The sequence below is a fragment of the Haliotis cracherodii genome, unplaced genomic scaffold, assembly GCF_022045235.1.
Source record: "Haliotis cracherodii isolate W230 unplaced genomic scaffold, xgHalCrac1.p SCAF_16, whole genome shotgun sequence".
Taxonomy (NCBI): domain Eukaryota; kingdom Metazoa; phylum Mollusca; class Gastropoda; order Lepetellida; family Haliotidae; genus Haliotis; species Haliotis cracherodii.
Window position 1 is genome coordinate 8,063,638 of NW_027266271.1, and position 15,737 is coordinate 8,079,374.

General features: G+C 41.3%; 1 protein-coding gene and 2 pseudogenes across 1 annotated transcript in view; all 3 read right to left on the reverse strand.

Moving 5' to 3' along the window:
* Positions 1–1,588: 1,588 nt before the first annotated feature.
* On the reverse strand, positions 1,589–3,900 carry LOC139464146 (uncharacterized protein DKFZp434B061-like; annotated as a pseudogene).
* LOC139463784 (uncharacterized protein DKFZp434B061-like) lies at positions 3,527–5,057 on the reverse strand (annotated as a pseudogene).
* A 3,534-nt stretch (positions 5,058–8,591) lies between these two features.
* LOC139463783 (uncharacterized) overlaps positions 8,592–15,737 on the reverse strand; it is an 83,472-nt gene continuing 76,326 nt past the window's right edge. Inside the window, exons 26-30 of the mRNA XM_071245092.1 lie at positions 15,317–15,432; positions 13,266–13,407; positions 11,511–11,614; positions 10,510–10,638; positions 8,592–9,031 (exon numbers count right to left, since the gene is read on the reverse strand). Of these exons, the coding sequence (XP_071101193.1) occupies positions 8,592–9,031; positions 10,510–10,638; positions 11,511–11,614; positions 13,266–13,407; positions 15,317–15,432 (931 nt within the window). The remainder of the gene's footprint in view (positions 9,032–10,509; positions 10,639–11,510; positions 11,615–13,265; positions 13,408–15,316; positions 15,433–15,737) is intronic.

A 15,737-nucleotide genomic window follows, 5' to 3' on the forward strand; every position in this document is an offset into this window, starting at 1 on the left:
GCATATCTACTGGATGTACCTCTTGGTGTATCTCTACTAGGTTTATCTATACTAGGTGTACGAGGTGTATCTCTACTGTGTTTATCTCTGCTGGGTGTACCTCTTCCTCTACTGGGTGCACTGGGTATATCACTACTGGTTGTACCTCTACTGACTGCACCACTAGTGGGTGTATTGGATGTACCTCTACTGGGTGTATCTCTACTGGGTGCACCGCTACTGGGTGTACCACTAATGGGTGTACTGGGTGTACCGCTAGTAGGTGTACCTCTTCTGGGTGTACCTCTACTGGGTGTATTACTGCTGTGAATACCTCTGATTGGTGTGGGGCAGTCAGATAGCCTAGTGGTAAAGCGTTCGGTCGTCACGCCGAAGACCCGGGTTCGATTCTCGACATGGGTACAATGTGCGAAGCCCATTTCTGGTGTTCCCCGGGGTGATATTGCTGGAATATTGCTAAAAACGGCGGAAATCCATACTCACTCACTCGCTTAACATTACAATCAATCTCATTAAAATCAGATCTTAGTTCTCTCTACCGCTAAACAAAGATCTGAGGACATTCCATTTTGGGTCACGTCAGACCGACCTTTCGCGAACTTTGACCGACCAATGGAATGACTGACAGGAAGTCGACATTAGACAACCAGAAAGCAGCTTTCTCATGCTTTATGGCACTAATGTCTTATTGGCAACTACGCTTCGAAACATATTTTGACAAATTCCCGATTAAAAAAATGAAACCTGAACAAAATAACATTCTGGGATGGCTAATAGAAGGTCTAACTTGTGTGGATTCAGTCGTAAAGCCCGTAACTTTCGTTCGGAATACCCCGTGTTAAAGTTTTCGAGGCTGCATGATTAGGAATCACATTCCGACTTTCATGATCTGGTAAGTGACGCTCTGATTGGTCGGATGAAAGGTCGTTCTGACCCCTGACCCCTGATGGGATGTCATCAGATCTTTGTTAAGCGGAAGCGAGAACTAAGAGCGGATTTTAATGAGATAACAATACATGTGAGGATCAATTGTAATGATCTGAACATCATGTGTCAGTTTCATCATGTCATGTCACCGCATGCAACAGAATTCGCGACTATGTGTAATATGATTCTCTTAAGTTCACAGATATATACTGGCATATGGTCTCTGCTTGAGGTACTTTACCTGCACCCTTCCACCTCTTCTTTGATCACATTCATATACTGGCATATAGTTCCTGCCTTGAAGTAATTTCTCCAGCACCCCTTCCACCTCTCCTTAGACCACAGTCATATACTGGCTTATGGTCTCTCTCTGGATACACTTTCACCTGCACGCTTTCCACCTCTCCTTAGATCACAGTCATATACTGGCATATTGTCTTTGCTGGATGTAATGTCACCTGTACCCTTTCAAACTCTCATATAAGAGAAATATTGCTGAGTGCGGTGTTCAACAAGAAACAAACAAACATAGTACTTAGTATTAAATAAACAGCAATATGGTATCAGGGGCTAGTTTTATCCTTTCTGCTTAAATTTTAATGCAGTATCAGCAATAAACTTATAAACAGTCTGTACTGCAAAAACATGAATGAAGACAACAGAGACCCAAAGAACTTTTATTGTACATGGAGCTAAATTATTAACAAAAACTAGGGATTTCACAGTGCACAGACAAAGAAACAACACATCATGTTTCTTATGTTTCTTATCCAATCAACCTAAATATCAATTTCTATGAAGCCAAATAAGTTTATAATTCTTATATTTGTAAACTTTTCTAATATTGCTAATCCTGTTGGTTTATCACTGGATTGGTTTATCACTGCAGGGTGTACCTCTGCCGTGTGTACCTCTACCGGGTGCACCTCTACTGGGTGCAACTCTACTGGCTGCACCTCTACTGGCTGCACCTCCACTGGGTGTACCTCTACTGGATGCTCCTCTACTGGGTGCTCCTCTACTGGCCGCACCTCTACTGGATGCTCCTCTACTGAGTGTACTGGGTGCACTCCACTGGGTGCACCTCTACTTGGTGCACCTCCACTTGGTGCACTTATACTTGGTGTACTGGGTGCATCTCGACTTGGTGTACCTCTACTAGGTGTACTGCGTGCACCTCTACTGGCTGCACCTCTACTGGCTGCACCTCTACTGGGTGCACCTCCACTGGGTGCACCTCTACTTGGTGCACCTCCACTGTGTGCACCTCTACTGGGTGCATCTCGACTTGGTGTACCTCTACTAGGTGTACTGCGTGCACATCTACTGGATGTAGTGGGTGTATCTCTACTGTGTGTACTGGGTGCACCTCTATTTGGTGCACCTCCACTGGATGCACCTCTACTTGGTGCACTTATACTGGGTGTACTGGGTGCATCTCGACTGGATGTACCTCTACTATGAGTAGTGCGTGCACCTCTACTGGATGTAGTGCGTGTATCTCTACTGTGTGAACAGGGTGAACTGGGTGCTCCTCTACTGGGTGTATATCTGCTGTGTGCTCCTCTACTGGGTGTACTGGCTGCATCTCTACTGGCTGCATCTCTACTGGCTGCACCTCTACTTGGTGCACATCTACTGGCTGCACCTCTACTGGCCGCACATCTACTGGCTGCACCTCTACTGGTAGGACCTCTACTGGGAGCACCTCTACTGGGAGCACCTCTACTGGGGTCACCTCTACTGGCTGCACCTCTACTTGGTGCACTTCCACTGGGTGCAACTCTACTTGGTGCACCTCCACTGGGTGCACCTCTACTTGGTGCAACTCTTCTTGGTGCTCCTCCACTGGGTGCACCTCTACTGGGTGCACCTCTACTTGGTGCACATCCACTCGCTGCACCTCTTCTTGGTGCACCTATACTGGATGTACTGGGTGTATCTCTACTGTGGGTACAGGGTGTACTGGGTGTACTGGGTGCTCCTCTAGTGGTTGTATTTCTACTGGGTGCTCCTCTACTGGGTGCAACTCTACTGGGTGTACTTGGTGTACCACTACTGTGTGTACCTACTCTCTGTTTACCTCTGCTGGCTGTACCTCTACTGCACCTGTACTTGGTGTACCGGATGTACCTCAACAGGAAGTAGCTCCGCCGGGTGTACTGGGTGTACCTCTGCTTGGTGTACTGGGTTTATTTCTGCTGGGTGTATTAGGTGTACCTCTACTGGATGTACCTCTACTGGGTGTATCTCTACTGGGTTTACCTCTCCTCGGTATACTGGGTATACCACTACTGGGTGTACCTCTACTGGGTGCACCTCTACTGGGTGCACCTCTATGGGTGGACTGGGTGCTCCTCTACTAGGTGCAACTCTACTAGGTGTACCTCGACTGGGTGCACCTCTACTCGGTGTACCTCTACTGGGTGCACCTCTACTAGGTGCAACTCTACTAAGTGTACCTCTACTGGGTGCACCTCTACTCGGTGTACCTCTACTGGGTGCACCTCTACTAGGTGCAACTCTACTAGGTGTATCTCTACTGGGTGCACCTCTACTCGGTGTACCTCTACTCGGTGCACCTCTATGAGTGGACTGGGTGCACCTCTATGGGTGGACTGAGTCCACCTCTACTTGGTGGACTGGGTGCACCTCTACTGGCTGCACCCCCACTGGATGTACCTCTACTGGCTGCACCTCTACTGGGTGCACTTTTACTGGGTGTATCTCTACTGGGTGCACCTCTACTGGGTGTACAGGGTGTACCGCTACTGAGTATACCTCTACCTCTACCGTGTTTACCTCTGCTTGGTGTACCTCTCCTGGGTGTAGATGGTGTACCTCTACTGGGTGTACAGGGTGTACCACTACTGGGTATATCTCTACCTCTACTGTGTTACCTCTGCTTGGTTTACCTCTACTTGGTGTACCTCTACTGGGTGTACTGGAGGTACATCTACTGGGTATAGCCATACTAGGTGTACCTCGTCATGTGTAAAACATGTGGTATAGATGTGTAAACATACCATGCATTATTAATAATTAACATTTACAAGTTCAGTCTTGGGGAATTGGCAGGACGCTTCTGGTTGTTTAGATGACATAACAATCCATGTGAGGATCAATTGTTATGGTTTGAACATCATGTGTGTAGTCTACAGATAGGATCAGCATGACCCTCTCATCATGTCATGTCATCGAGAACTTTTATTGTACATGGAGCTAAATTATTAACCATAACAAAGGAGTGCACAGACAAAGAAACAACACATACAGCGCATAACATATATGTTTATAACCTAATACACCTAAATATCAATTTCTATCTTCCCTTGTACTGTGAAGCAAGATTCTCATATACTAGTTTGTTACCTTTTGCAATAATGTCTAATCTTGTTGGTTTATCACTGGGTGTATCACTTACGGTGCACCTCTATTGGGTGTATCACTACTGGTGTACCTCTACTGGATGTACTTGGTACGGGGTGAACCTCTACTGTGTGCACCTCTACTGGGTGTATCTCTACTGGATGTACAGGATGTACTTTGTGCGCCGCTAATGAGTGTACTGGGTGCACCTCTACAGGGTGTACTGGGCGTACCTCTACTGGGTGTACTGGGTGAACCTCTACTGTGTGTACCTCTACTGGGTGTATCTCTACTGGGTGTATCTCTACTGGATGTACAGGATGTACTTTGTGCGCCGCTAATGAGTGTACTGGGTGTACCTCTACAGGGTGTTCTGGGTGTACCTCTACAGGGTGTACTGGGTGTACCTCTACTGGGTGTATCTCTACTGGATGTACTTGGTACTGGGTGAACCTCTACTGTGTGCACCTCTACTGGGTGTACCTTTCCTCGGTATACTGGGTATACCACTACTGGGTGTACTGGGCGCACCACTACTGGGTGTACCTCTAGTGGGTGTACTAGGCGTACCACTACTGGGTATACTGGGCGTACCACTACTGGTTATATCTCTACCTCTACTGTGTTTACCTCTGCTTGGTGTACCTCTACTGGGTGTAACTCCACTGGGAGTACCTCTACTGGGTGTAACTCTACTGGTTGTACCTCTACATGTGTAAACATAACAAGCATTATTAATTATTAACATTTACAAGTTCAGTCTTTGGTACTTTGCAGGATGCTGGTTGTTTAGGTGACATAACAATACAAACAATACATGTGAGGATCAATTGTCATGGTTTGAACATCATGTGTAGTCTACAGATAGGATCAGCATGATCCTCTCATCATGTCATGTCATCGTATGCAACAAAATACCCGACAATGTGTAACATGACTTTTACCCTTCCACCTCTCCTTAGATCACAGACAGATACTGGCATATGGTCTCTGTTGGATATACTGTCACCTGCACCCCCTCCACCTACCCTTTGATCAGAGTCATATACTGGTATAGAGTCTCTGCTGGATGTAACGTCATCTGCACCCTTTCACCTCTCCTTAGATCACAGACATATGTTGCCATATGGTCTCTGTCTTGATGTACTGTCACCTGCACCCCTTCCACCTCTCCTTAGATCACAGACATATACTGGCATATGGTCTCTGTTGGATATACTGTCACCTGCACCCCTTCCACCTCTCCTTAGATCACAGACATATACCGGCATATGGTCTCTGTTAGATATACTGTCACCTGCACCCCTTCCACCTCTCCTCAGATCACAGTCATATACTGGTATATAGTCTCTGCTGAATGTACTTTCACCTGCATCCCTTCCACCTTTCCTAAGATCACAGTCATATACTGGTATATAGTCTCTGCTGAATGTACTTTCACCTGCATCCCTTCCACCTCTCCTTAGATCACAGTCATATACTGGCATATAGTCTCTGCTGAATGTACTTTCACCAGCACCCCTTCCACCTCTCCTCAGATCACAGTCATATACTGGTATATAGTCTCTGCTGAATGTACTTTCACCTGCATCCCTTCCACCTCTCCTTAGATCACAGTCATATACTGGTATATAGTCTCTGCTGAATGTACTTTCACCTGCATCCCTTCCACCTCTCCTTAGATCACAGTCATATACTGGCATAAGGTCTCTGCTGAATGTACTTTCACCTGCATCCCTTCCACCTCTCCTTAGATCACAGTCATATACTGGTATATAGTCTCTGTTAGATATACTGTCACCTGCACCCCTTCCTCCTCTCCTTAGATCACAGTCATATACTGGCATATGGCCTCTGCTGAATGTACTTTCACCTGCATCCCTTCCACCTCTCCTTAGATCACAGTCATATACTGGCATATGGTCTCTGCTGAATGTACTTTCACCTGCATCCCTTCCACCTCTCCTTAGATCACAGTCATATACTGGTATATAGTCCCTGCCCTGAAGTAACTTCACCTGCATCCCTTCCACCTCTCCTTAGATCACAGTCGTATACTGGCATATAGTCTCTGCTGGATGTAACGTCATCTGCACCCTTTCACCTCTCCTTAGATCGCAGACATATACTGGCATATAGTCTCTGTTAGATATACTGTCACCTGCATCCCTTCCACCTCTCCTTAGATCACAGACATATATTGCCATATGGTCTCTGTCTTGATCGATGTACTGTCCCCTGCACCCCTTCCTCTTTTTCTCTTAGATCACAGACTTTAATTGCCAGACAGTCTGTGTCTGAATGTAACGTCATCTACACCTCTTCCACCTCTCCTTTAACCACAGACATATACCGGCATATGGTCTCTGTCTCGATGTACTGCCACCTGCACCCCTCCCATCTCTCCTCAGATCACAGACATATAATCCTGGATATACTGTCACCTGCACCCCCTCCACCTCTCCTTAGATCACAGTCATATACTGGTATATAGTCCCTGCCCTGAAGTAACTTCACCTACACCCCTTCCACCTCTCCCTCTCACGGCTGAATCACCAGCACAAGGCAAAACATTCTCCAAATGAAATGTAAATCAACACACCATGCACTTACAAAGCCATTGTCCTAAATCTGTCAGATGACAGGATTAGAATCAAAAGAAGTTTGCTTGTTGAAGTTTTATGCAACAGCAGGATTCCAGTAATATCTCAGTTGAGTGCTGCATATAGAATATTCTGACATGCAGCAAAAATTGGAAGCATTATGTTTAGAAACAATTAGATTTGTGAAATTGTTGAAATTTGAATGAGAATTAAACATGCCAAGCTCAGAGTGTTCTTTATCTCTTATCAGGGTTTGTCCTTTCTTTTTTTTGTTCTCAATTATCCCTCACAAATTCATTTAAAGGTACAAATAGCATTCAATATAATACAATTTCAATGATGTCTCCATGGGTGTTGATTGATACCCATCAAACATTGATTTTATAGGCTAAATGGAACAAAACTAGAAGACATTGTGGTTTACCCAAGCAAGTCACAAAGTTGACAATGACACAGCAGTAGACATTACAGAGAGCATGTGGAGGCTTTGAAAATATTGATTGTTAAATCCAATACACTGGTATTCCTTGTATACACAAGTATATCCATGTTGGGATGACTATATATAAATATCCATTTAAGGGTTGGTAATAAAAACTTATATATGCTCTTGGTGTAAATGCTTTGTCAGGGAAAATGTAGAAAAACAAACCTGATCTATATTGGACATATTCATTGTAACAAGAAATTCTTCATCAACTTGGATTGAATCGTTTAACCCCATATATATATTATTTATCACCACCTCTCAATTTGTCAACATTCATCTACTGCTCATTAATGTGTACATGCTAGTCAAAATGGACCAGCTCCAAAACAGGTTTTTACATGAACTTCCATTGTTGAAATGAGATGTATGCGGCCCCTTATTAAATGACCTCACAAATAGCCAGCTGTATTCTAAAGTTGTCCAATTCAGTCCTACGCCTCTAGCTACCCTACTAAGAAGTTATAAGCACATTAAGTTTTATGATGTCATTTTGGGATTTGGGAAAAACATAACCAATGCAATGCTTTTCAAAAAGAAGGTTCTTTGCTTCTAGCAACTTTAATAACCAGTAAAGTTTTATGGTGCCAGTTTGCTAACATTCATTTATAATTTGTAATTGAAATGTCGAGTTCTTTCTTGTTACTTTGAGTTTTTTCTTGTTGCTTTGATTATTTACTCGTTATTTCAATTATTTTCTCGAAATTTTTTTTTTTCTCTTTACCGTGAATATATTCTCGTTATTCCAAGTTTATCTAAAAACTCAAAATTTCAAGTTTCTTCTTATAACTTTTATTATTTTCTCATTATTTCAATTATGTCTCGAAATTTCAAGTTTTTAAAAAAAAATAATAATAATAATTGAAATAACAAGAAATTTTGAAAAAAATATATGCTACCAAAATCGCATCACCAGGCTTTTGGAAATAACAAATTGGTTTACGATATTACTTCAAATTCGGGGAGACCTTGTGATGATGTCAGGTTAAAATAGCAACTTATGCTGGTCATAAACATAATCTATATCTCACAAGATCAACAGGACACACAACAGACAACCAATCCATGGTGGGCTACAAACTTATGTTTCACATTTAGTTTCACTGCAAACATGTGGTGCAATTCTACTTACCTCTGGGTCATTTTGATTAGAAAAGTATGGCATTTTGATTGGATTTTCAGTCCATTAAAACATTGCCACAAACCTAGAATTGCCATTCGGCAGTAGAATTGATGCCACTCCGAAACATAACAAAATTCACACTGAATGGCCATGAGTCTTTGGCTACTAGGATCTGCTGCTCTCCAACTTTTGTTCCACTTCCCACCCTCAGGGTCTTGTCAGCCCATTGCAGCCAGACATGTTTAAAAGTAGTACAGTCAAGTATACTGATCTCCCTGTGAGCCAGGGTGACAGGAGGTCTGTTTGTCCAGATTTTCTTGATGGACATTTCTGTGACGTTTCCTCTTTTGAGACCAATGTCAATGCGGTACAATCGTTTGTTTGTCTCAGCCAGTGCCAGGACTGCAGAATGACATGACTTCACCTTCAGCCGCAATGTCATGCTTGGCGGCACAGAGAAGTCTGATGGTGATGGCTTCATCCAAGATTTGGCGTCAGATGTTTCAAGTCTCGTAGAAAAGTCTGAAAAGTGAAAGCATGTACTGACCAAACTCTGAACAGAAAGATGAAGTAGTGAACATTCAATGTAAATTCAGGCAATGGTTAACTGAGTAAATATATTGTCAAAACACTCTTAAATATCTGGAACAATCATTTCCCCAAATAATTACAAGATGGTAATCTAAAGAGAATAAAATCATCAATGGGATTTATTGAGTATTAGTGTTTAGTACAAACATAATGACCTTGAACCAAAAAAATACTGCCATGGCAGTGTAGCTCACCTGCATATATAGTCAACAGTTTCAAAGGTCAGCACAGATAAACACTTGAAAAGGTTTCTGTCTACAATAACTACTGAGGACAAAAGTATCAAAAACTGTTATTGTAGAACGGTGTCATATATAACGGTTAAATTTACTTCACCAAAGACTTCTTGGATTTTTTAAAAGTTGGTTTACAACTTTTTGGCCCTGCTGGATGTAACCTTAAGTTTGTTGAAAAAGAAAAATACTCTCAAATTTATATTTTGTTCATTGTGAAAAGATGTGGTCGATAGGCATAAAAAAAGAAATACGAATTGTCACTTCAGTGGCGATCCCATTGTGCCCCCTTCCGGAATTACCTGGGGACATCCTAGTGGCGGCAGGGTAGACTAGTGGTAAAGTGTTTGCTCGTCATGTGGAATGCCCGGATTTGATTCCACACATGGGTTTCAGCATGCAAGGCGTGTAGGGCATTAAATTTCATGAATATAAGTGGTTCAGATTCGGGAGTGTCAGCCCTGCATGCTGATAAGTGTCTGCGCTGACGACCTGTTGGTTTGTTGAGGACTGTTTGATCTATAGAAAATCCATCACATTGAAGAACTGAGATTAGGGCAGACCTGTATCCTTTGGTGGTACTGCGATGGAACTTGCTATCCAGGGTGCCATGGTACAAATCGATCTTAGTGCTAAGGTGATCGTAACTCCCATACATTAGTGTAGGCTTATGACCGTCATAGCGATAAGATTGTTTTGTACAACGGCACCCAGGTGAAGATAAAGCAGGAAATGCACGAACATGGGAATAGTTATAGGTACCGTCCCAACTCTTAGTCATCTTTGCCATTTACAGAGTAGTTCCAGTAGTTTGTCCATAACTAGCGGAAACAGTCTGGGAAACCATGGCCGAGCTTGCCACACCAGTGCCAAGAGGATGATCACGCAGACTGTGTCCTCTGTCTTCATTACGACTTTGTCTAAGAGAGACCATGGTTGGAAGGCATTTGTAAACATCCCCGTCCAGTCAAAGGATAATGTTCCCACTTGGAGAACAAGTCCAGGTGAGTTGTGTCCCATACCGATGTTGTCCGACTATTTCCAGGCGAAGAAACCATTCCGTAGCCACTATCTTCCCTTTATATGATAAGCTGCCTGCCAAGATTGCCTTTGATGATTATCATGCCAGCAGCAGTTTTCAAACTGCCTGGTTTATGAGATCGTATATTAACTTACCTTGTCTGCAGGTCCTGTTGTCCTTTTGAAGTGTGGAGTCTGATACACAAAAGCAAATTCGTTTTGTTTGATTGAGGGGGTAACACCCTTGACCACAGTCATTTCTCTTCGCGCTGCATATATTAACAACTGTAAAGAAAAAGTATTAAGCATAAAGGTGAGTCAATTGTTAAGGTAAAAAAAACCCTCTGATGTGCTGAGGTTAACTTTCATACTGGTTTGGGCCAGAGCAGCCTGGGGTGTTGGTTTAACTGTGGTATAGGTGAAAGTTCTCAAGGTGACATCTTCAAACATGGCAGTTTAAGAGTTTTCTTTCCAAAGTCCTTGTCCTGGGGGCCAGGGGGTTGACATTTACGTTTACATTTGCTTGGCCACCATAATCAATTGTCAATAAAATGTGGGTGGACATAATAAAAATATTTGCCTGCACAACAGACAAAAGAAAACATTTAGTGTCAATGGGGACTGGTTATGGAAAACCGAACAATTAACAATGTCAGAATATTCATACAATTATTCTTGGCTGGTATGATGCTGTACACCTTTTATGTATGTATCATGATGAAAGCTGTGACGTCATCAAAGCTGGCGATGAGGGAGAGTGCAAACGCTAGTTTTTCCCAGATATATCAAACAACAGTTACCATCGTTAACAATTCCAAGCTGAATCACATGAAGTATTACATACCTGACCTTTTATATTTGCATATTTTTTTTTTAAATGACCCCCATGGAAACAGTATTTATCTGCTGGCTTTATCCTGCTGAGAAACCTACCCTTTTCATGAGTAACCAAATCTCTGCTGGTGTCCTCATGTCGATGACACTCAGTGTGTGCAACACCGAAGAGACAAAACTATCTTGGGAGGAAGAATAATACAAACAGTTTGTTATATCTGAATAGTTCATGCAAACACCAAGCTCCTTTGTTCAAGAAGGTTATCATGCGTACGTTGATGCAATCTATCAAAGTTTATGGTGTCAATACAAACAACACTCACGGCTTGGATCATCCGTTGTGTTGACCAGTCGCACCCTTGTGACAGAGAATGGCAGCACATATACAGCTGCCCTTGCACTCAGGTCAGAATTTACTCGCATCAGCCTGAAAACAATGGAAGTCAGTGTCATATAAATAACTATCCTTATAATGAGGTATTTTACAATTGTATCATTACCCGACCCAACAAATACAAATGTTAGGTTGATAAAAACATATACCAGTAGTTCTAACATGTGTAGTAAGGCCTAACAGGCTTGCCAGTCATTTTGTGACAACAATAGTGGCAAGACAGAGTTATATTGTAACAACAATAGCATTCCGATACAGCATAAAGTAAAAACAATAGCAGCCTGACAGTCATATAGTAACAACAATACTGGCCTGACAGTCATGTATACTCTTTCAAAAAAGTAGAGGATCATAACATATAGATGTTATACCAAGTATTAGAACCAAGATAAGTGTTGACGACAAACTATGCAAGAACGTTTGACTGTAAAACTTACACCAACACACATCCGATAGTGTGCCTGTGCGTAAGGTGTCATTCCTGACTTTGACTCTTTCAAGAAAGATCAAATAATCTCTATTGACCATTATTTCTGTCCATCTTATTGATGCTGCTTATCATACAGTTGTGAATTACTTGGTTTCAGTCATTGTTTGTGTTTGAACCAGCGATGCAGTGTCTATCAGCAGACCATGGAACAGGTACCAAAAAACGCAAAACATGGACCATCGACCCTGTTCAGGACGTTCCAGGTCATTGACAAGAGTACCGGATCTAATGATCCCAAACCAGACTCTATGAAATCGAACTGAAACAGCGAATCATGTTGCTGTAAACTTGGATCAGGCTACTGGAGAATTACAGGTCAGATGATTTGAACTCATCTGCATGCAACACCTCTCCAACTGTTGAGCCGCCCGTTACAAATCGCCACATTGCCAACAGATGTCAATGGTGCACATAATATAAAAACTGGGGTTATCGTCGCTGGTCATGTGTTATGTTTCCAGATGAGTCCTGAATCACGTTGCCCCTCCTTGATACTTGTGGTCGTTTTCTGGTAAAGTCGAAATGAAGGTCAAGCCAATGTCAACCTGAGACCTCATGACACTTTTGGTGTTGGATCGGTTATGATGTTGCAGTTTTACGCACTACTGATCCAAAAACGTCAACTTTGAAATTTCCCATCTTCCCCCTATCGTCCTTCAACGATACTTCCTATCGTGTAATGTGTTCCCACTTCGTTCATTATCATACAGCTATTACTAGAAAATTACTAATATCTCTCACAATACTGGAAATTTTAAGTAAATTTCAAGTATTACCTACTAGTAACAACAATACTGGCCTGACACAGTCATATATTAACATCAATACTGGCCTGACAAGGTCATATATTAACATCAATACTTGCCTGACACAGTCATATACTAAAAACAATACTGGCCAGATACAGTCATATATTAACAACAATACTGACCTGACACGGTCATATATTAACAACAATACTGGCCTGACACTGTCATATATTAACATCAATACTGGCCTGACACAGTCATATATATTAACAACAATACTAGCCTGACACAGTCATATATCAACAACAATACTGGCCTGACACAGTCATATTGTAACAAAGATAGCATCCTGACAAAGGACTGATGAATATGTATCGTCATTCAACAGTACTCATCCACTCAATTACTCACTATGATGCATTATGTCACACACAAATATACATACACTGAATTGCTGTCAACATAGAAATAATATTTGTCTGTGTAGCCAAATCTAGATGTGAAGTTGGTAGCCAAAGTCTGGGAAGTCGAACCATTGATGTATGCTGTCCTCAGTCTATTATAGCTTTGCCACATTATTCTGTTGTCTGAAGAACAAATAAGATCAATGGGAGATACAAAATACTCTCAATGAAACGAAAACAATAGGGGTAGAAATACCGTTTGTTACTACATGTAAAAAGGAAAATCCTTAAAAATGCATTCACAATGTAAAACAGATATCGTCTCAATCTTATCTTACCCTTAGTACCTTATACACTTTTTTTTTACTTCAATTGCTAATTCCAACGAGATATTAGCAGTACATTTACTATCATTAACACATGTTTAAGCAACAGCCTTCGTTTATCAATTAATGGATACCATGATCAATGGGGAGGGGGGGGGGGGGGGGGGGGGGAGTTTTCACCACAAAAGCGAAGTACAGTAGAACATGGATATAACGAACTACAAGGGACCTGAGAAATCAGTTCGTTATATACGTTGTTCGTTATAAACGTTTTCGCTGGGAAATGTCCGCCACCCTGTTTAAAACAAAACACAATACACATGCACGTTTATACACGTTTCCTCCCGCATCTACCGGTGATTCAGTTTAAAAGTACCTAATGATACAACTTCAAAAAAAATAATGCAATGGTCGGAAGAAATTGTATCTGAAATTATTATTTTATCAGAATAATATATTCCAATATCACCGAAATGAATGTAAACATTATTGAATGACATTTGTTTGTTTTACAGAATAGATTAGTCCAATCACATGGACAGGTAAGATCAACTTAATGCAAGTTTAACTAGGTTGACTCGTCACCAGCAATTGTATTGATTCGCCGCGATTGTGTTGATTCGCGTCTGATTGCCTACAGCCAATTGTCAGTGACGCTTGACACAGTGAGATTTCTCAGTTCGCTATACACGTCAAAAATTTGTGGTAGATGGTCTTGTCGGTGATCAAATATCAGTTCGCTATATCTGTTAGTTCAATGAAGAGAGTTCGTTACGTACGTAAACTTTATATGTCAATAAAACAGTTAACAATTAAACAGTTCGTTGTATCCATTTGTTCGCTCTAACCGTGTTCGTTATATCCGTGTTCTGTGGCTACTGTATGTCGCTTCACAGGAAGTTTTCAAATTAGTTTAATTCTAAGGTTTCACGCAAGTAATATTTTCATGCAGTCTGTCACTAATTGGCTAGATTTGTCAATACACATGCCTCTGAAATTTTGCTCAGATGAAAAATTAGTAGCTTTGGGTATTTCATAATTGATACTGAACACGTCTCCATGCCCCGACCTTTGGTGACATTGTAGATTAAACAACTCACATACTCATGTGTTAGAAGGTCTACATTTCCTGATATAATGCAAAATGACATTAAACAAAGGAAGTTATATGATAATATGTTTTCTTTAACTGATATTCCGTACATATGGTATCATGCATATCAACTTTCGAGAGATATGACAATCAGTATTTGGGAGAAAAGGTATAGATAATCGATGTGAAAAAATGTGAGAATATCCGGGAAATACCAAACTTAACCTCCTGTTCGTGACATGGACTTGTTCAACATTATACAACAAATGTTATATTTTGGATAACACTTTCTCATTAAAGTACAGATTCTCGTACTTTTGGGGTTGAGTTCCGTCAAGGATTCGAATCCACATTGGCATTGTGTGTCAATTGTTCAACATTGCCTAGGTCAATCTGTATTCTTGGAGTCATCATTATTTAAATACTGGTGAATATTTTTAAAGCTTGTACATTTTATTAATATCCTTAAAGAGGCTGCAGATAATATTGATATCTCATATAAGAAATACACTACTCTTGGTTGTTGTTTATCATACAAAAAAAACCTGCAGGGAGAATAAACCATCTACGGACCCACATGATTTATTCTCTCTGCAGTGTTGTTTGATAAACAATGAACACAGGTCATTTATTTCTTCAATATGCATGATGCAGATCCTTTATAGAAATATACCTTGCTTGTGAAGGGTAGGGTTCCATACAGCATGAGTGTCGTTCACAACAGCGGAGGCCATTTCACTTCCATACTGCAGGGACATTATCCTGTCATTCTCCACCCAGTACAGACCACTAGAAAATAACAAATGCCAGTTAGTTCTAAAACTGCATAAACTATGTCACAGTCATAAATACATAGGAATACATCAACTTGTGATCACGTGAGATTGCACCAGTTTGCAGGGATTGCAACTTTTGCTTTTGATATATCAGTTCATAGTGAAATCACATGGAAACGTTACTATGCTGTACTAGGGCTGGCAAAAAGTTCTAAGACTAACAAACAAAACCAACGATTGTGAAAGTGTTTTTAATCTTATTTTTCAACATAATCTCCCTGTTTTTCAATACACTTCTCATATTGATAGTGAAGCTTT